This window comes from Protomyctophum parallelum (genome assembly GCF_964188405.1).
Source record: "Protomyctophum parallelum genome assembly, chromosome: 13".
NCBI classification, from domain to species: domain Eukaryota; kingdom Metazoa; phylum Chordata; class Actinopteri; order Myctophiformes; family Myctophidae; genus Protomyctophum; species Protomyctophum parallelum.
This window is the reverse complement of record NC_139708.1, coordinates 29,974,352-29,995,042: the sequence shown is the minus strand read 5'-3', so window position 1 is coordinate 29,995,042 and position 20,691 is coordinate 29,974,352. Positions and strand designations below refer to the sequence as shown.

General features: G+C 42.5%; 2 protein-coding genes across 2 annotated transcripts; both read right to left on the bottom strand.

The window, feature by feature from the left end:
- Nucleotides 1-6,065: 6,065 nt before the first annotated feature.
- On the bottom strand, nucleotides 6,066-10,486 carry LOC310868596 (amine oxidase [copper-containing] 3-like; the record flags this gene model as incomplete). The annotated part of the gene is made up of 6 exons (XM_083779053.1): nucleotides 10,431-10,486; nucleotides 8,689-10,324; nucleotides 7,536-7,654; nucleotides 6,943-7,109; nucleotides 6,707-6,839; nucleotides 6,066-6,341 (listed from the first exon to the last, which is right to left on the bottom strand). The coding sequence occupies exons 2-6, from the start codon at nucleotides 10,268-10,270 to the stop codon at nucleotides 6,066-6,068; spliced, it is 2,277 nt and encodes a 758-aa protein (XP_083635179.1). The 5' UTR covers nucleotides 10,271-10,324; nucleotides 10,431-10,486.
- Nucleotides 10,487-14,225: 3,739 nt separating this feature from the next.
- Nucleotides 14,226-16,349, bottom strand: LOC310870000 (uncharacterized protein). Its single transcript, XM_083781003.1, has 4 exons — nucleotides 16,246-16,349; nucleotides 15,984-16,126; nucleotides 15,121-15,184; nucleotides 14,226-14,649 (listed from the first exon to the last, which is right to left on the bottom strand). The coding sequence occupies exons 2-4, from the start codon at nucleotides 16,123-16,125 to the stop codon at nucleotides 14,373-14,375; spliced, it is 483 nt and encodes a 160-aa protein (XP_083637129.1). The 5' UTR covers nucleotide 16,126; nucleotides 16,246-16,349; the 3' UTR covers nucleotides 14,226-14,372.
- Nucleotides 16,350-20,691: the final 4,342 nt, after the last annotated feature.

Genomic DNA, 20,691 nt, shown 5'->3' with positions numbered 1-20,691 from the left:
AACCGTTTGCTGCAGAAAGATGTTTTGGTCATGTGTGTATACGACACAGAAACACACAAATGCTTGATGATTAAGGCATGTACAATTTATGCATTTATTTAGGAACATTGGGATGGATTGCTAAGGCACTGTTTCCACAGAAACACACACACACACACACACACACAAAACACTTTTGTAAAAGTCCTACATGTATGCATTCCCGTGAACAAGAAGGCACTGGAGCAGCTCAGACGATTTAGGCCCTTAGTTTATTATAACAGGGTGCAGGTAAAAAGTGATAACGTTTCGATGTGTAAGTTACATCTTCGTCAGGTCATGTAATAATAAACTAAGGGCCTAAATCGTCTGAGCTGCTCGAGTGCCTTTTTGTTCGCATGTTATCTGTAATGTTATCTGTTCGCATGTTATCTGTCCTGTTATCTGTCCTGCTCCTGAGATGCACCAGACTGGCCTGCTAGAGGCGCGGCTGGAACTCCCTTCTACATGTATTCCCCTTTGTGTGCCCAGGAAGTACGAATTTGAAACCACATCAGAGGGAGCCAAGCACACTCGTACGCACCCGCGCGCACACACACACACACACACACACACTCGCACTCCTCTCTGTATGCTTCATGGGAACGGAACAAGAGGAAGTGGTCCCGCTGCGTTCTAAAGATCAGCAATTGTGTGCTCATATGCACATTTCCATGTACTGTAAGCTTGTATATTTACATGTGTGTGTTTGTAGAGGTCTCCCCTGACCAGCTGGACAGTCTCACTCACGGAAAACATGCTCTTCGTGTCTTTGACCTGCGAGGAGTCAGATAACCTTTCAATGTATGATGGCCAAGAGAAGAAACTCAATATTTGTAAAAAATAAATAAAGGTATTTACATTGTGCAACTTTTACAAACATACAGGTTTCACAAAAAAGTACGCATGCGCTCTCGCTCGCTGGCACGAATGCACACACGTAGGCTACACTGCACAAAATGCTTGATGATGATTAAGGCTTCATGTATGCATTTATATCTAGGAATGGAAGGCACTGTTTCCACACATACACAGTGTATTGCACAAACACAAAGCATACCTGTGTCAATAGAAAAAAGCGGAGATCCGGGCACACTTAATAGTTAAAAAGGAGGAAAACTTTATTCAACCGACATGTTTCGACCTATAGGCCTACGGTCTTCATCAGGGCTGAAATATATACCTGTGTGAAATAGTGAAATTGTTGGTTTTAACTTTCCTGGAATTCTTGCTTGTAACATATCCGTATTGTCTGGCATTAAGTGTAATATAATAATATTTCAGTGACTGGAGCCTTCAAGCTTTTTGGCAACACCCAGCCCTGCCCATTGCAGCAATAGAAGAAGCTGAAAAAATACTTTTAATAGTGTATCTGTAGGCTTAAGTTTGCTGTAGAGCATAAAGATCACGTGCATTTCATTGAGCTCTAAAAGATGACAAAGAGGATAGCCAAACAGATGAACATATAGACTGGTACATAGCTGATTGTCCAATTTTTGATAGTTGGTATTTAATCTCCTGCACATGAAAGTTGGGAAGGGATGAAATGTTTAAAGAAAATGTTAAAGAAAATGTTTATAATTCTCCATGATCTTGAGAGAGCGCATCAGCTTGCAGGTGCTGCCAATCTAGGTAGGTAGGTACTTCAGTCATACCCCCCCCCTCACGCACATAGAGCGTATGTGCGTGACATCATTATTATACCCGGAAGTTATGCAGGAACTACTCGCCTACTGAGTGGCAAAACACTATACTTTCTGGTCTTGATAAAATGAAGTCTGAACCACTCTAGCTCATATGTTCTGGCATTGCACTAAACTAACATTATTGCCAAAGTATATTTAAATCACTGTCAGACATTGTTGGAAGACCTTTTGACCCGGATCCACTGACAGCAGTTATGGGAGTCAGGGGGCCCTGTCAAATGTAAAATATGTGACTCTACTGGCTCGCAGACTGATACTGTTGAATTGGAAACAAGCACAGGTTCCGACTCACACTTCACTTATGAGAGATGTTATGCACTACTTACAATTGGAAAAGATTAAGTTTGAATTGAGAGGGAGTGAAGATAGATTCTACCAGACATGGCAACCCTTCATTGAATATTTCAATAGGTGCACGCTAGCCTCGGTACCAGGCTTTCATTTTTGTTGGTGCAAAAATTGAAAGCCTGGAGGAACGCATTGGCCGCTCTGGTCTAAAAGTGGGAGTCAACCCTTCCGGGTGGGCGTCGCTCCAAATGATGTGACGTAGCGCTGCACTATCGGGGAGAGGAGGGGCCGGGGGTGACGGACAGATCGATGAGATCCAATCATGGCATGCGCAAATCTCAGCCGCGACCCACCCCTCTAGACCAGAAACCTAACACGTTAGCTCAGGCTAGGTGCACGCTAACCCCTCCTACACAATAGATAGCACAATAGAAAATTGGAAAGAAAGTGTTTCTTTCTTTTATTTTTTCTCATTTAAAAAAAGAATTTCTGTAATTCACTTAATTTGTGGGGAAATTGTTGGGAACATGTTGGGAAAGTTTGAGAGTAAGAGTGTCTGTCCTGTTGTCTGTTTTGTTTGTCTGTTCACACTTGTTTAACTGTTTTTTCATGTTTATAACATTTATATGTCTTTTTTATTATGTATTGTATGTGGAACATTTACATTGCCTGTTATTTTTCTCATTTTATTTAACAGAACTACTCATTATCATTGTCGATAATATTCTGATGTTGTCATACAAAAAATGCCTAATAAAAACAGTATTAAAAAAAAAGAAAAAAAAAAAGTCTGAAGAGGTGGGTTTTCAGACTACGGTGGAAGATTGGGAGTGAGTCTGCAGTTCTGATTGCTATGGGAAGTGTGTAAATGAGTCTGTTTGATGAGGGCTAGGTGCACAGAAAAATGACATACCAAAGATCTCCATCGTTGCCAAAGATTTATTTCTTTAAAGGTTTCCAAAAATAATGTTCCAAAAGAAATGCCTCAGGAAAATATTTCTGGCCCAAAAATAAAATATAACTTCCAAATATAATGAAAATAACAAACCTAAATGACCTGCTTAAATTCAAGCATCCAGTGTGGACATTACCAGTCCCTACACTGTCCTAGTGCAGAGCTTCCCGCATTGTGCCCCTTTCCCCCCATGTACAGTCTCACCATGGACTGCCTACATGAAGTCAAACCCAGGCCTCTGACTATTGGCCCATACCATCTGTCTAGAGACAGGTTTCCCCAAAGCATTCACTTATAAATCTAGTGAACATGCAACACAGAAAACATTTACCAACATTTACAGAATATTTGTCAATATCAAAGTAATCAACAAACCAGGTCTAAAACAACCCGTCTCGTTGTAATCATACTAAATAGTATGTATTACCAGACCCATGCACCCCTGCAACATGGTGCAACCCAATTGAATCCTCCACCTATAAAAGGAGCAGTGGATTCAGTAATGACTCTTTTGTGAAACTTTGACCAATGAGGATGGTGTGAGTAGTGGGTGTTTGAGTTATCATTACTATGTTGTCGAACTGTTGGACGTTGAAAGGAATAAAAGTATGTTTGACCAACCAATTGTCTCTGTCCAAATGATGAAATGAAATGAATATATGCAGATAAAACAGTAGAAGTCAAGATCAACTGATTGCTAACTTAGCCGGCATAGTTAAACAGCAAACTGTTGGATAATGACTGAATACGGAGGGAATGTTGAGTATGAAATGAGGTTATGATAAACAGAAAATGAAAAACAATTAAACATGTGTGGCTCAAGAGGAAAAGTGAGAAAGCAGTCTGTCTTTATCACAAAGTGCATTCCATAGTTTTGGAGCCAGAAGGGAGAAGAGTTTGGGATGTGTGGAGCGTTGTCCCAGCGTCTTTAGCGAAGGTATATTTCCAGCCTCCCTGCCTCGGCTGATCTGAGCGTGCGGGAGGGTTTGTAGGCTGACTAGTGACTAGGGTCCGATTAGACTTGCAAGATATGGTTGTGCCATACCTTGGTTTCTTTGAAGGCTAGCATTAGAGTTATATACTCTGTGCGGGTGAAGTGTGCATGCCGGAAGGCCAGTAAGGTGGGAGTTACAATAGTCAAGTTTTTATAAGACTGATATGCAGGCCAGGTTGAATGTAGTAGAATGAAAACGGCACAGTTAAGAAGCAGGAGTTAAACAATTAAGCTGGTGTCAATGAGGTCAGATGTACAGTGGCTGACCGGCTCCATATATGCAGATCTAGGTGATGATCTATTGATCCAGTCTTCTCCATGTATGGATATCCAGGGTTTGATGAGGTCAGATCACCATATGGAATCAATTCTGTACTGGCCATATATGGAGCGTGTCTTGAGTGTACAGGGTTTGATGAGGTCAGATCAACATATGGAATGAATTCTGTACTGGCCATATATGGAGGGTGTCTTGAGTGTACAGGGTTTGATGAGGTCAGATCAACATATGGAATGAATTCTGTATTGGCCATATATGGTGAGGCGTGACTGACGGACTGACTGACGGGAGATGCAGGTTTTCATCTCAATTACATGAGATTTGAAACACCACATTATTTAGCACATGCTTGAAATATTGCATTCTTGTGATTGTAGATGATAGCAATCCCGAATAGACTTGCTATGAGAAGTCCATAGTTTTGGAGCCAGAAGGGAGAAGAGTTGAACTAAATAGCCTCCTTGCCTTAATTTTCTCCAGAGTAATTAAAAAGCACTTTGTGGGTAAATCACTTCAGCTGCTGCTTGCTGAAGGTTCACAGGCCACCAGAGCTTCTCCCGCACACAGCTGATGACTTCCAGATGTTCCTACTTTGTTACAAAACCACTGCTCAGAAAGGAACGTTTCATGAGTGGGTTTTTTTCAGCAGCGACTGATACCAATTACAAGAATCACAAATGATATTGATAATGAATTTAGTTATATAGCACTTTTCCAAACGAGATTGCAAAGTGCTTTACAGATAAAAGAGCAGCATATTAACCATACTGGTTAAAACAGCATACATTAAATCAACAATTAAAAAAAACCTAATAACACAAAAACTGAAAGAGGCAAAACCACTTAGAAAACCACTTCAGTCAGACAACTCAAGGAGGATGTAATATATATATTTATTGAATATAAGATAATCAATGCAATATATTTATTATGGTTTGGCGATGTATTGGATCTGCTTTTTAGGTACTCGGGTCAAGCGCATCAGTCCCGACCATAGGGACTCTGAATCCCCCGTACCTAAACAGCAGATCCAAAACGACAGGTGGTAGCTGGGGTGGAGGTGGGTGAGCACTTGTATACAGCAGCACGGGTATACAGTACAGCAGCAGCAGCAGCAGAATTGAGCGCAGGATGTATGACAGCAGCATGCTGATACAACAGCAGTAAGCATAAGCAAGCAGAATTGAGCGCAGGTTGTATGACAGCAGCACGCTGATACAACAGCAGTAAGCAAGCAAGAAGGCAGAGGAATGCAAACCTCTGGTTCAAGTAGCCGGTATGAGAGGGTGAGCGTGTGATTGGCTGAGTGAATCATGTTGATGAGAGCCTGATGCTGCGGTGGCCCAATTAACGGCCGGCGCGCTGACTGAGGTTCCCTGACTGAACTTGCTCCGCGCATGTCTACGACAGGCGCAAATGCTCATTTAGAAAAGTTTATTCATGTCATTACATCACCAATACAAAATCCACAGATATCAAGTCGTTTTGGTAGCAAATTGTATAGCAAATTGTCGGTAGCAAATTGTATGTTATTTATGCTTCAGTTATTCTGCAGTGTCTTCAGCAGTTATTAGAGATTATGAAAGGCATTTGATACAAACATTTCCTTTTCTTTCAGCACACGCAAGACAGCAAGGCAACAAACGACAAACAAACAAATACGGTAAAAAACACATCCTGCTGTTTGGTCATAAAGAAAAGTGATTATATGTGGAAAATCGCAACAATTAATGTTCACCTGTTTATAAACCTATGGAAAGTACTGTAACAACATACAAACATACAGTAGTCACTTAATGATGTTTTCCTTCAAAACACCTGCCCTTAACTCTCATCATAAAGGAAGCCCTCATAGGTGAAGGGTTTGAGCACTGGCCTACATGCCTCTTTATGAAGGCAAGCCATCTTGTTGTTGTCACAGCTCTGCTCGGTCCCGGGGGCGATATACACCCCGTCAGGAGAATGGATGGAAGGGTCCTCGTCAAAGTAGTTGTGTGGGCGCAGGATGACCCCGCCCCCGTTGCCCACGGTTACCGTGTTGGGGATGTCTTCTGCATGGGGGATGTGGAGGAAGCCAGTGGTTACCCAGGCAACCAGGTCCTGAGAAATGAAAGGGGAAAAGGATACATCAGTGGTTCTCAAATTGGACCCACATATCTCTCAGAGTTACAGACCTATAAGGGTCCATTTAGAAAATCAACTTTGAGGACCACTCGAATAGATGAATCGAGTGTGAGAATGTGTTTGTGTCTATAACTTTTGGTGACAACGTTTTTTTTCTTCTCTCCTATATGAAATGTCTGTACAAGCTTTTCTCTTTAGAATGCAGGTCATTTGATATACATGTACCCATTGTTTGCTTCAAAACACGCATACACACATTATAAATGCATTACAGCATGGCTATACATTATACATACATAAAGCTGTACACATCCAATACACACCTATATGCACATACACACCTCATTAACAATGCTTTCGTTGTCCTGAATGTACTTGCTGAAGTCGACTGCTGGAGTCCAGGGGTTGTTCATGTTGTAAAGACTGCTGCTGGTCTGCTCCAAGTCCTTATGTTTAGTGATGGCTACCTTATACCTGGACAACGAGAGGTGGGGGGGTGGGGGGGGGTGGTGGTTTGGGTATAACATAAGTCATATATTGAGACCTCCAAAAGGTACCCTGCATGACTTCCTCTCACCTAGCCCAGGACATAGACCTCTCCTCAGGCTGGCTCTCTGGCAGGTGGTCTCCGGTGAAGCTGAACACTTGAAGACGATAGGAGCGCTTGTGTCCCCAGCGGTTGGTCTGGTTGCTGGCTATGTGGAGGTAGCGAGGGGTCTTGGTGTCGTAACGCAGGCCTGCTTCCTATGAAGTGAGAAGTGTTAGAGTTTGAAGGAGGAGTTTAGGTTAGGTTAGGTACAGTGGCTAATATTGGCATTACAGGGAACGTAAGGGACCAGCTCAGTGGCCTTGTGGTTAGAGTGTCCGCTCTGAGACTGGGAGGTCGGGGTTCGATATCAAAGACTCTGAAAATTGGGACCTATAGTGCCTTCCTGCTTGGCACTCAGCAATCAGCATCAATGTTGGATTGGGGTAAGTAAGTCCCTGCGACATACTATACTAGCGTCATCATGTCCAGGGGGTGTACTTGTACATCAAGCTGCCTCACACTACAGAAACAGGAGATAGGCTTCTGCCCTATGGGCCTCATGGCTCACCAAGGCTTATACTTAGTTTTTTAAGGGACATAATTAATAACTAGTATTTGAGATAATGTTAAAAAGACTGTACCTGTTCTGTGTTGATCTGGTTCTCTACCAGCTGAGGCACCATGGCATAGCGTTCTGGCACCCAGGGCAGAGACACGTTCACAAACTCCATGTCTTTGGTCTGGAACACATTCTTCACTCCTAGAGGAAGAATGAAAGCACACACACACACACATGCAGGGGGAAATGAACAGATAACCACAGTGGTTCGCAATGCATGTGAAAAAAGGCTGCATTATTTCGTTTGTTCACAGCCCAGTCGAGTGTCTTACATTTGGCTACACTTCAAGAGACTATGATACAATTGTTGTAATGTGATGCATCTGCATGTAAATATAATATAATATAATATATATAATATATGCAACTCTCACCACTGCACCAATGCGTGTCACAATAACAACACTGTTGATGTAATTTTAAGCCTGACTACCAGGCCTGGGATTTCATCCTTTTAGGGGCAAGGCCACTTGGCCTTTAGTGTGGTCAACATTTTGAAGGCAATCAATTAAAACAATGATTTTAAGTCCCCGGTCATCATTATTTTAGCTTAAAGGTTAAGGATGATTAAAAAGAATTTTATTTCAAGGCGAACATTGGTTCAGAACAGTGCTTCTTAAATAAATAATCACAGCTATAAATAACAAAATATAAGTAGCTACTGTTATAATAATGAAATGGCCTAGGACCCTGTCACCCTAGGCTAATTCATATGCATTTAATTTGGGGGTCCTTGAAATTAAAATGGCTGTGGATGTTGTTGATGTCATTGTGCTTAAAGGAGAAATAAAGTTGGGTATCATCGGCGTAACAATGATAGGATACACCTTCAAAACTATTTATAAGCGCACCAAGTGGCAACATATAAAGGGAGAAAAGGATTGGTCCTAAGATGGATCCCTGGGGGACCCCACAGGTCAGAGGAGCTGAGGAGGAAACATAGCTGTCGACAGCGACTGACACACTTCTATCTGACAGATAGGAGGAGAACCATTCCAAGGCCAAACCACTTAGACCTACCCACTGTTTGAGCCTGCCAAGAAGGATGGAGTGGTCAATTGTATCAAAAGCAGCACTTATAAATCAAGCAAGAGCAGCACCGAGAACTCACCGGCATCGACCTTCATAATAATATCACTAGAAACTTTAAGAAGCGCGGCCTGACTACTACTGACCTAACACATCCAGATCCACTTTGAAGTGAATGAAGTGGGTATGGATGTTCCCCAGGATGTTTTCTGCCACCTGGTGTCCATACTTATAGCTGCCGGCCACCAGGTAGGAAGTGGTGATGTAGCCGGTGGCGTGCACCTTGGCCTCCACAGAGCCGCTCTGATAGAAGATGAAATCCCACATGTAGTCATAGTTCCCGATGGCCGTGATAGTCCTGAACACAAGTACACTGTTTGACAACCCTCCGTAGCTCTGATAGAATATCTCATTGAAGTGCCTCCTCAGGGGACGCCCCGTGTCATGCTCAAACACACAAATAGAATTTTTGAACCGGCGCGGGGCATCATTGTCCACGTAGTGGTAGGTGTCAATGTATGCAGCCGAGTATGGGCAGTCAACCCCACGGACCAATTCATTGGCCATGCGTCCAATACCAATGCTGGAGTCGATGAACTTGGTGAGCATCATGTGCGGTGTGTTTGAGCCGTAAACTGACATGGCTTCTTGGACACTGAGTTCATAGATGATCCTCTCCCCATTAAAACGTACATCAAAAACTCTCATTCCCGTGAGGGCACTAAGACCGAAGGCAAAGCTCCAGCCGAGGTACACAACATGGTTGCCCTTTATACTGAAGCGGTTTTCCTGAGCATAATACTGCTGGGGTCCGACACCTGTGGGTTTCTGCTTGGGTTTGAGAGAGGCGTAATTTGGTGTACTTTTGTAGACGATTTTCTTCACGGTTCCTGCCTCGTATTGGTCATTAAGTTCCTTTACGCTGTTGAAATACTGCCCATTGTATAACAGTTTGTCAATGTGCCAAAATGAAGAATTGGTATCCTGGTGGTCAACTAGCACCTCAAACCCCACAGGATGGATGAAGAACCCCTCAACATTGCGACAATAGCCTGCCCATGACATCCTGTCCCCTGACTTGACCCCCCTGGGCATGCCCTCATAAAAGCTCAGGTTTGAAGCTGCCCCAGGACCAAAGCTCTCATCCACTAGCTTACTGAGTGGGTCAATAACATTGGACAGAAGAAATGGTATTAATACAAAGTATTCCCCTGAATGTGTGGGACGCGCTGTGATCGGTATCATCTCCATTTGGTACCTCTCAGAGGTGACATCCCGATGGCGGATTGGGTTGGGGAGAGGTCCGACCACGTATTCCTTTATGTAGCCCGTCGTGCCATGAAAAACCACTGCGGTCGCCTCTCTCCATGGCTTGGGCCCGTCAGCATCCAAATACTGCAAGACTTGGCCTTTCTTCGGCATGGAAAGTTCGATCAAGTAGAGGTAATCCTTCGACAGAGGTGTTAATGGATCAATCAATATGTTCATCCCAGGGATTTTGGACACATAGTCACGAACCTGGGTGAGCTCTTCCCTTGAGAGGTCAGCAAAGACATGGCTGCGTTCATTGTGCACCCCAGGTGAGATCGGTGGCAGCTGGTGCGCAGGGCACTCTGCCGTACTTTGGCTGTTGACACTGTTGAGCCATATCAAGACACAGTTACCGATCAACGAGGCAGTAACGACTAAAACCAGGAGGATTGTGCAGGTTGCATCTTTGGAGACCATCTCTCCAAAGTGTTTGTCTTTGTTGTTGCAGCCAAGATACGATTGAAGTCTGTTCTAGTTACACAAAACAAGAAATGAATTTAATTGAATGCTTTGACAGTAAAAACTGAAGATTCAAATAAATATTAAACAATACAGTATGTTTTAATTCTGGACTCACTTGCTTTGACTCAAGCCAAACTTCCACCAGTGCCTTGTGCCTTTGCACGGTCTCCCTCTCCGTTGTGCAGTAATGAATAATAGGACGGGCTCCCAACTCTCCTTTAATTTTAAAAGATAATCTGTACACTGTAATATCCCCAGTATTAATTAAACTCTGAGAGTATACACATTTCATTCTCAGAGTTACAAGTGGATAAATTAACACTGGGGATTTTCCTGTGTAATGGTTCACATGACATGACAAGGACAAGGACATGGCAATTTGAGTCCGGTGACTTCAAACCCTGTCTTTACAACCTCATGTCTTTTGATAAGTGAAGGTTATGGTTATTGATTATTTTCCAGGTGCCCTGCACCTTAAGCAAACTACAATTACAATGGAATGAATTTCTTTCAAGTTTATTACTTTATCTAACTGTTATCAGATATTAGGCAGGCTTGTGTGTTTTATTGCTGCACTGTTGTAAACCTTATAGCCTTGGTAAAATCCCTTTGTTCTTGCAGGATCATTTCAGTATTATAGGCCATATAGCAAAAACAAAGTCCACTCATTTGTTCTATGTGCAAGACATTTGTTTTATTTTTGTTTTATTTTATTCTATTGGCCATGCCTAACAAAAGGGAGGAGACATTATAAAATACCATGAAATTGGACAGATTAGACTTTAGTAGTTGGTCACTCACTGCCATTGACATTAATACATAGATCTAGCCCTAACTATACTGTATACTAGTAGAGTCCAAATGTGCCATAGTGTCTAGACTGGATATCTACTTGATATCTACGTGTTGCATATCAAAAATAGCCAATCTACAAGCTCACAACTCGATATGACATGTTGAGCCTTAATTTATATCTGCTTTTTTCGAAGCAAAATGCCAGTATGTGCAAGTATAAATCAGGCTTAATGCTGGTGTAGTGCACACTGCACACATGAGCCACTAACTCTAATACATGTCACAATTTAGATATTTTTTGTAGATAGTATACAGTAGGTACAATTACTATGCAGAACTAGATTATTACAGACAGCATATTGGCCTTGCAATAAACCTTGTACACAAAAGGGTAAAATAAGCCCTCAATGGCTTCTGACAGAAATATGGGGAGGGAAGCCAGCCTCTATGGGGCGAGGCTTCCCCTCCTCTACTGTAGGGGAAACTCTTAATTCTGGGCCACCTAGCCAAAAACAAAACCTAAGGTTTTTTGATCCCCATGGGTTAACTCTATACTAGCAGTGGCGTGCACAGATAGACACTAGGGGGTGCTAGAGCACCCCCTGCCCTTTTGGCAATTTTGCTCTTAAAAGCTTTTTCAAATCTTGATAAAAAACGCTTCTACTATATTATTTATGCCCCCACAATCTAAAGCTATATGTTTCTATGTCAGTGGTTCTTCGATTAAAGAAAAATAGCAGACCTACAAGCTCGTAGCGCGCCACTCGGTGGCGCGCTATGAGCTTGTAGATCTTCTATTTTTCAATAGCTAAAGCACCAAAATGGGTTCCCGCCCCAAAATGCGCTGCACAAGGTGCCCTTTTTTTCACTTGAGCACCTGCCCCTCTAAATGTCTGTGCACGCCACTGTATACTAGCACACTCTATAGTGTAGTAGGATTATCACAACAAAACAAAAAAATAAGTGACATTTGAATTAAGTGAAATCACTGAATATACCTTTAACTGATTTTCATACATTTCATTGGGATCTGAGTAAAGATTAAATGTATTCAAATGTCTGGGGGTCCACGGCCGGGGAGCAGCTTAACCGGTACTCAGCCACTGCATTATGGCCAAAGAAGTTTGCAAGAACAGACTACAGCTAAGAAGTTATATTTTTCTTTTTCTTTTTTACTGTTCCCTCTTCCAGTTTCAGTAGTGTCACAATGCGGTGAATAGGTCTGATTGGAAGCAATAGAGAGTGATGCTACAGTTTGTTGTCTTTATGTTTTACTGTATGTTATACTGCTTCATGTCTTTAAATAAATACTTTCTGAAATTCTATGGGGAAAATGAATGGGAAATTATCTTCCGGGCCGCTCTATAGATTGATGCAATTTGAATTTCTTCACCTACAGTATAATGGGATGTCCAAAATAGTAAATACCAGGTTCAGTGGTTGATTATATTGTTTCTCTCATGGTAGGCAACAACATGCTATTGATCTGAGCTTCAGACAATTCCGCCACATGCAGTCACCATGACTTCTTGATTTTGTTGATTGAAAATGATGGTGCAAGATGTTGATGTTATCAGCTGTTGTTGAAGCAAAAGTATTGTGAAAGAGGTAACGTTTTTTTTTAAAGGTTTTGAAAGACCTGACCATGACAATCAGAATATAGGCCCAACAAGAAGAAACAAGACGTTGTCTACTAGACGTACTATATGCACACAAAATAAATAAATAAATAGTAATACATAATAATTCAACACGAGTATCAGGCAGAAAAAGTATAATAAATACATGTCCTGTTGCTACAGTGGTGGCTCTAAATGGCACTTCTGGAGGGAATGTGTTCCTTGTTATTGTCCCTGATGATATCTCCAGCATCTCAGGGCCTCTGGACCCGCAAATGACAAACCTTCTAAAAGTCCTACAAGCTTATTATATCCCTCTGGTTTTCCGCAATTAAATTAAGAATTATTGCTAAAATCATGTGTCTAGTGTATTAGGTAGAAAATTATTCCTGCTTTTGTGTCAAACAGCTCTGTTTCCTTAATATATACCTTGCTTACAATTTACAATTTAGGCATTTAGCAGACGCTCTTAATCATTAAGAAAGAACAAAAAGCATGGCAATACATCACATACATAAAAAGTAGTTATCATGAAACCTGCGTAAGCTTGAACGTAACAGTGGAATATCTATATAATGAAACAATATACTATAAAGTGCTATGTCTCCATAAAATGCTATTCTAGTGCTGTCATTTTATGTAGACATAGCACTTTATAGTATATATACATTGTTTCATTGTAGGCTAAAGATATTCCACTGTTATGTTCTTAGCTTACGCATGTTTCATAATAACTACTTTGTATGTATTGTATGTGATGCATTGCCATGCTTTTTGTTCTTTGTTCTGTAAATCGCTCTGGATTAATAGCGTTGGCTAAATGCCAAAAATTGTAAATTGTAAGCAAGGTAAAAGAAAACTGAGCTGTTTGACACAACAGCAGGAATAGTTTTCTACCTAATACACTGGACACATGATTTTAGCAATAATTCTTAATTTACAGTCTGTGTAATTCTGTTCACAATATCTCTGGACTGATCGAGTCCCACTGGATTAACTTTGGCTTGTTCTTTATTTCTTGCTGTCCCCCAAGATCTACACACAGCCATGGGGCTATAGGAGGGAGAGCTGAGTCACTGTGGGACTATATTGTTAGCAGATGTGACTTCGGGTCATTTCAGTAACCTCAGTTGTACAAGTTGACTCGAAGAACAGAGTCATATGTGGTTCCACACATCTTGCGACACAATCAAACGAAAACAAACTGTTCAACAGAGGACTGAGGCAGCACAGACTGGGGCCTGCCTGTCAGAAAATCAAATAGCCAGTTACAGATGGATGGAGTTTCAACGCTAATTTAGATGGAACAATAGTGTTGAATGCGGAACTATAATCTATGAACAATAGTCTGACAGAGCTGTTGCGTATAGTTGCACTCATTTGGGGAAACGAGGAAAAGCAGTAAAGATTCAGACACAGAATTAGATTAAAGACTAAAACACTTCTTTATTGAAAACTATACGGAGTAATACATTGACAAGGCACTGCGTAGGCATCTCTAACGCTTGGGACAGCAGGGTACATAAGCACCGTATACATTGCATTGCATTGTTCAGAGCGCTACAGTATGAGCAAGTGTCCGTCCATGTATGCCCAGGTGAATTAAGCCTTAGACTCTCGTATGGTTGAAAATGTCATCTAATCTATTCGAATTTCATACGCTCGACATTGTTGATGCGGATGCGGTCTATGCGGAGTCCAGCCTTGCCATTCTGACGACGGATCAGGAGGTTCTTGCGGTACAGACGGGCTCGGCGGAGTCGAGCCCAGCGACTCAGACGACGGGCTCGGCGGAGTTTCATATAGCGGGCTAGGCGCGGTCCAGCCCAGCCATTCCGAAGGTGGGCAGCTAGGTGGCGTCCACCCTGACGACGAAAGAGCTTGCGTGCAACGTATCCTGGGATAGGGAGTACGTTGTACCTGAGGAAGAGGCCATGCACATTGAGGACTTTTATTTGACATGACAACAAAAGCATGATAAAGTCAATGATTGCTTCTTATGAGTTTAATACCTGTATTTATGTTTTATAATGGCTCTAGTATTTACATATACTGTAAAGCGCCATTCACACTGAGTAATTTAGCGTCCAATTTGCTCTAACATCATTACAGTATGTGCAGGTTGGGAAGAAATGTCAGCCCAACAGGGTGTCATTTCATTAAACAAAATGGCTGCCTTGCGATAGTGAATAGTTTGTACAGATGATAATACTGATTAGAATGATGGTTTACCTATAATCCTATCGCATATGCATTTGATGTATTACCTCTTGTTTACCTTGCTTACTGTAAATCGTAAATTCTGTTTGCTAAATTGTAAATTGCAAATACAAATGTAGTAATACAATGTAGTAATGCATTATTGTACTTGCACTATAGTAGAGTCTTTACCTCTTTTTAGAGAGAGCCATCTTGCGAACGTCTGAACGGCTTACCAGCTGAATGTCACATCTCTCTACAACACAAGACAAAACAAAATGTGATATCATTCTCAACAAAGCACAGTTATTCTCAACAAAGCAAAGTAGGCTACTATTATCATAATCTGTTTACTTATGTAAAATGCAATAGGTTTGAATGTATCAATACATTATAATTAATTAGCTGTATAACTTACAACTACAGTAACTTCATGCTGTATGGAGACTGAGTGTATAAAGTACTCATGAGTAGACTAACTACTAAATAGTGATATGGACAAAAGGTATCCTTCCTCCAAGTAGTACTGCTTGTCAAAATGTGAATTGCAGACTTGAAAAGGAAAGAATCCAAGGCACTACGTCTTTGGTGAAAAATTAAATAATTTATTTGAAGATGAGCAAGGCAAATAAATAACAGGACCAACGCGTTTCGACCAAAAGGTCTTCGTCAGGGTCTATCTGTGATACTATCTAAATAGTGATACATTATGAAAGCAAGGCATGTACACTGTACACAATAATATGCTACTGTATGTCCATAATATCCATAGATCTATATAGTAACATATTGTATTTGAAATAAACTAAACTAAATTCAAACAATGTTTACTACAGTCTGTCTGTTGTTTTTGTCCACTGACGTATCCATAACTAAAGCCCAAACTGCACCAATGAAACTATAGTCGCTACTCCTTGCAACAGTTTTAAGGTCAACCGCACCAATGAAACTCCTTGCAACTGCCATTAGGGATATTAGTTGCAAGGAGTTGCATGTTGCGAATTGTTGGTGCGGTTTGGGCTTTAAGCCCCATTACATGTTTGTGGGTGATTTACCTTTAAACGGGTTGCACGATGCAGCAGGTTTAGGTGATGCCTTCCGACCTGCAGAGACCATGACACCCTTAATCCCGGCCGCTGCATCAGGCATCAATACACCCAGCAGCAACATTAGTACGAGAGTCCCAAGGCCCTTCATCCTGGAATCAGACAAATAATGTTAGTTGTCATGCAAATCATCACATATCAGTTCAGTGCCCTTCAGTATGCCTCTCTATAGCATTAATAGTATGAGTATTATTGCAAAAATCTACCATACCTTTCTGCAGACCCAAAGTTGTGTAGAGTGTAAAGTCTACAAGATGAAGTATTGTGTCTTAACGGTTGAGGGGTTCATCTGCCTTTATATTGGCTTGGGAAGAGTGTGGGTTTGATCTGTATGTGTGATAAGGAAATATTTCTAAATGTTGTGTAACAGACAGTTGAACATGAATCATGCCTTGTCATTGCATTTTGTAATGTACGGCATGTGGACACGCATAATCTCTAATCTCAAAATTGAAATTTGTTTCCCCGATGCAGTTCACAAAGTGCTTCGTCCTTTTTTCAATTAAATTCAAATGAGCTTTATTTGTATGAGAAAACATTGCCAAAACAAGTATCAAAATATAATAAAAACAGTTGAAAATGGGGAAAGTATATACAGTTGCAGGGGGTACAGCATTTTGTAAACATTGCGTCGTTATGTAACACTACAGGGTATAAAGTTTTTTTTATCACTTTCCAGTTCTTCTGTCCAAAAAGCTAAGAAAGAATGCGCTTAGCAATCGTCTGGCATCTTTATAATTCATTTGAAAAATAATATCTACTTTTGGTTTAGCAACTGGTCTGGTTCTCTAACTCTATCCATCATTAATTTGTTTTAAGTGATCGTACCATTGAAATGTAAACAGCACAAGGTACATTCATACATAGGGGCGGCGGTGGCTCAGGGGTAGAGTGCCTGGATGGTAACCATAAGGTTGCCAGTTCGAACCCGGGCTCCCCCAGAGTTACTGTCGAAGTGTCCTTGAGCAAGACACTGAACCCATAATTGCTCCCGATGTGCTAGTTGGTGCCTTGCATGGTTTCCGCTGCCATCGGTGTATGAATGGGTGAATGTAATGCACAATCTCTGTAAAGCGCCTTGGATAAAGGAGCTATATAAATGCACCATTTACCATAGGGGTGGGACGATATGGGTACCTCACGATACGATATATATTGTGATATTAGGCCCTCGATAACGATAATATCACGATATTTGCAATATAGCGATATATTGTATGCAATTTCTCATCAACGATATATCACGATATCTGCATCTACAAAATACTTGGAACTGGAAAAAAAAGCTATTTTCGTGCTCGGACACAGGGAGGGACACACACATGTCTGTCTATAGGAGTGGTTCCTCCTTTTCTAAACATGTTGTTGACTCAGTTCAGAACTGAGAGCTTCCTCAACTTGCATATTTTGTCCTCGCCCGAAGCCAGGAGTGCTGAGTCATCAGCGAACAAGAACAATTACAGACTGCTTTCATGTCATATAGAAGGAACAATAACTGTCCTTGGTGCGCCCGCTGGCCAAGTGGGCCAGGCGTTTGCTACATATAGGTTTTGGCCTGCAGCGTGTCGTGTGTTCGAGTCCCGTTCATGACGACCTTTTCGGCGTGTCGTGTGTCGCTCCCCTTCCCTCTTTCCTGTCAGTCTTGACTTGATTGATACTATCATACTATAAAGGCAGAAAAGAAAAGAAAAAAAAAACAGTAGCCTAAATTGAAGTGCCATTTACTGTGTACTATTTGATGGCATATGTTGTATCCACTATATAGAAATAATGCAGTAATCCTGGTCACTAAACTTCCCCCTGGCAGAGCCGGGGCACCTGATGGAGAGGAAAGGAACTGGTTGGAATAACGTGTTCCTTCCACGCGCTACGTCCAACCAGGGAATTAACTCCCCCCTGTCAGGTGCAAAGGAGCAACTTGGACACTCAGGCATGAAGGAAGCATGAGTTCAAGTCCGTTGCTCTCCCCATGTCCCCCATATATGGGGACTAGGTTGGTGGAGGGTGTGTAGAGCCCAGGATCACATTAGAATTTAGATGATTGACACAGGGGTGAAAAATGGGTTACAAAATCTTGGGATAAAAAATATAGTAAAAAAAAAAAAAAGAAATAAGGGCTAATGAAACAAACCCAGACTTTTACTTACACACACAAGAAGAGAGAAGCCACTAACATAGTACACACGCACGCAGTACACGCACACGCACACGCACACACACACACACACACACACACACACACGCACACGCACACACACACACACACAGTGTTGGGGAGTATTAAGCTACATGTAGCTGAGCTACGTAGCTGAGCTACATTTTGCTGTAGCTTGTGGTATTTTAGCTACATTCATATTTGTGTACCTCGTCAAGTAGCTCAGCTACCTTTTGGGTCATTTTTTGTAGCTTAGCTACTCAAGTTACAAGCTACAATTTTGGGCAATAACATGAAAGAAATATATTAATTTTGACCATTGGTTGCTGTGTTAATTCTTGTACTAGAACCCCCTTTGAAAAATCAAGGACTGTTCCTTTTTCTGATTGCTTTGAGGGCATATCAGCACTTGACAGCTGCCTCTAATTGGCCTCTGATTGGCCCTGGTATCACAGGGTGGGAGGGGTCTCCCAGGGGGGAGCAGGGGTCTCCTAGAGGGGAGGAGGGGTCTCCCAGAGGGGAGCAGGGTGGGGGGGGTCTCCCAGAGGGGAGCAGGGGGAGGAGGGGTCTCCCAGAGGGGAGCAGGGTGAGGAGGGGTCTCCCAGAGGGGAGGAGGGGTCTCCCAGAGGGGAGCAGGGTGGGAGGAGGGGTCTCCCAGAGGGGAGCAGGGTGAGGAGGGGTCTCCCAGAGGGGAGCAGGGTGAGGAGGGGTCTCCCAGAGGGGAGCAGGGGGAGGAGGGGTCTCCCAGAGGGGAGCAGGGTGGGAGGGGTCTCCCAGAGGGGAGCAGGCTGGGAGGGGTCTCCCAGAGGGGAGCAGTCTGGGAGGGGTCTCCCAGAGGGGAGCAGGGTGGGAGAGGTCTCCCAGAGGGGAGCAGGGGGAGGAGGGGTCTCCCCGAGGGGAGCAGGGTGGGAGGGGTCTCCCAGAGGGGAGGAGGGGTCTCCCAGAGGGGAGGGGTCTCCCAGAGGGGAGGAGGGGTCTCCCGCATGTACATTCTCAATTTAACGCTGAAAAATAAAAAGTAGCTGAGCTACTTTGAGCTACTTTTTCCATGTAGCTGTAGCTTTACAAGCTACATCTCTCCAGGGGTAGCTATGTAGCTTGATCAAGCTACTGCCATGGTGAGCTACTTGTAGCTTTACAAGCTACGCTTTCAAAGTAACTTGCCCAACACTGCACACACACACACACACACAATATCATTTTACCGAATTGTGCTGAATATACGACTACTCTTAGCCTATTATAATAGGGGATTCACACTGAGACGGACTGAATCCGTTTCATTGGAACCGTTTCCGAATACGGTTGCCTGGTCCCCGATGGCCATGATTCACATTGCCCGAGATTCAACAGCGCACCCGGGTACACTTGCATAACACACTTTAATCATCCTGATGACGGTGTGCTTGATGGCTGGCGCGCCCGGACACTGACCATCAACTGTGCGACATTGTCTGAAATAAATCCAGACACACTGAATTGCATTGCCTCTTTGGCTTTTTGCCGTTATACTACTTCACTGTCAGCCTGCCTGCTATTCACTGTGTCAGTCAGTTCTGTGCTCCAGTGTATTAGTTTGCTATGGATTCTACTTTAGCATTATTATTATTATTTTGTTTTACTTTGGAAACTGTGCCAAGCAAAGCCCAAGAGCCACGTGTAGTCCGCAGAATAAGATCAGCGCGCACTGCGGTGCTGCGTGTATACAACAGGAGAAGGGCGGCGTTGAGAAATGCGCTGGTGTTACGCGTCGTGCAGCGGCTGTGTTTTTTTTTGTTGACGCTTGGCTCGTCGACTAGAGATAATGTCACGTTCTTTAAAAAAAAACAGTCCACTTCCTTCTTTAGGTACACATGCATTCACATTGGAACGATCCGTATCTGAATACACTTCAACGGTCCAGAGACCCGCCCCCCATGCGGTCCCGGGGACGGTTGGGCGATCCGCTCCCGGGAACGGTACGCATCATTCACACTACCACAACATCTGCCAAGTGGTCCCGATTGTGCACCCGGGACCATAGTGTGAATCCCCTATAGACTCCCTCATTTATAATACACCCTGTGAAATGGTATAGTCCAGGCTCATTATCTCCAGCTGGGTATAAAAGGCTGCCATTTTGCTTTTCTGTATTTATGTCAGTTGGTATTTTTCTGTAAATAAATATACCAGTCATTCTCACACTGGGCAAAGGATATATAGCTTTGTTTTATTCATGTCATTAGGTTATTTATGCTTTAGTTATTCTGCAGTGTGTTCAGCAGTTAGAGTTTACAAAAGGCATTTGATACAAACATTTGCTTTTCTTTCAGCACACACAAAGACAGCAAAAAAACAAAAAAACATCCCAATTCTCACAAAGAATTAAAAGTGATTATAGATCCAGTGTGACAAAAGTACAAAATCACAAAAACAAAATGTTCACCTGTTTAACCGATGAAAAGTATGTAAACATACCATAGGTACAGTATCTAATGATGTTTTCCTTCAAAACACCTGCCC

Coding starts and splice junctions, on each gene's coding strand:
- LOC310870000 (XM_083781003.1), bottom strand. CDS start 16,125: ATGAAGGGCCTTGGGACTCTCGTACTAATGTTGCTGCTGGGTGTATTG. Junction 15,185..15,983: donor ATCGTGCAACCCGTTTAAAG/GTAAATCACCCA, acceptor CTTGTGTTGTAG/AGAGATGTGACATTCAGCTG. Junction 14,650..15,120: donor ATGGCTCTCTCTAAAAAGAG/GTAAAGACTCTA, acceptor CCTCTTCCTCAG/GTACAACGTACTCCCTATCC.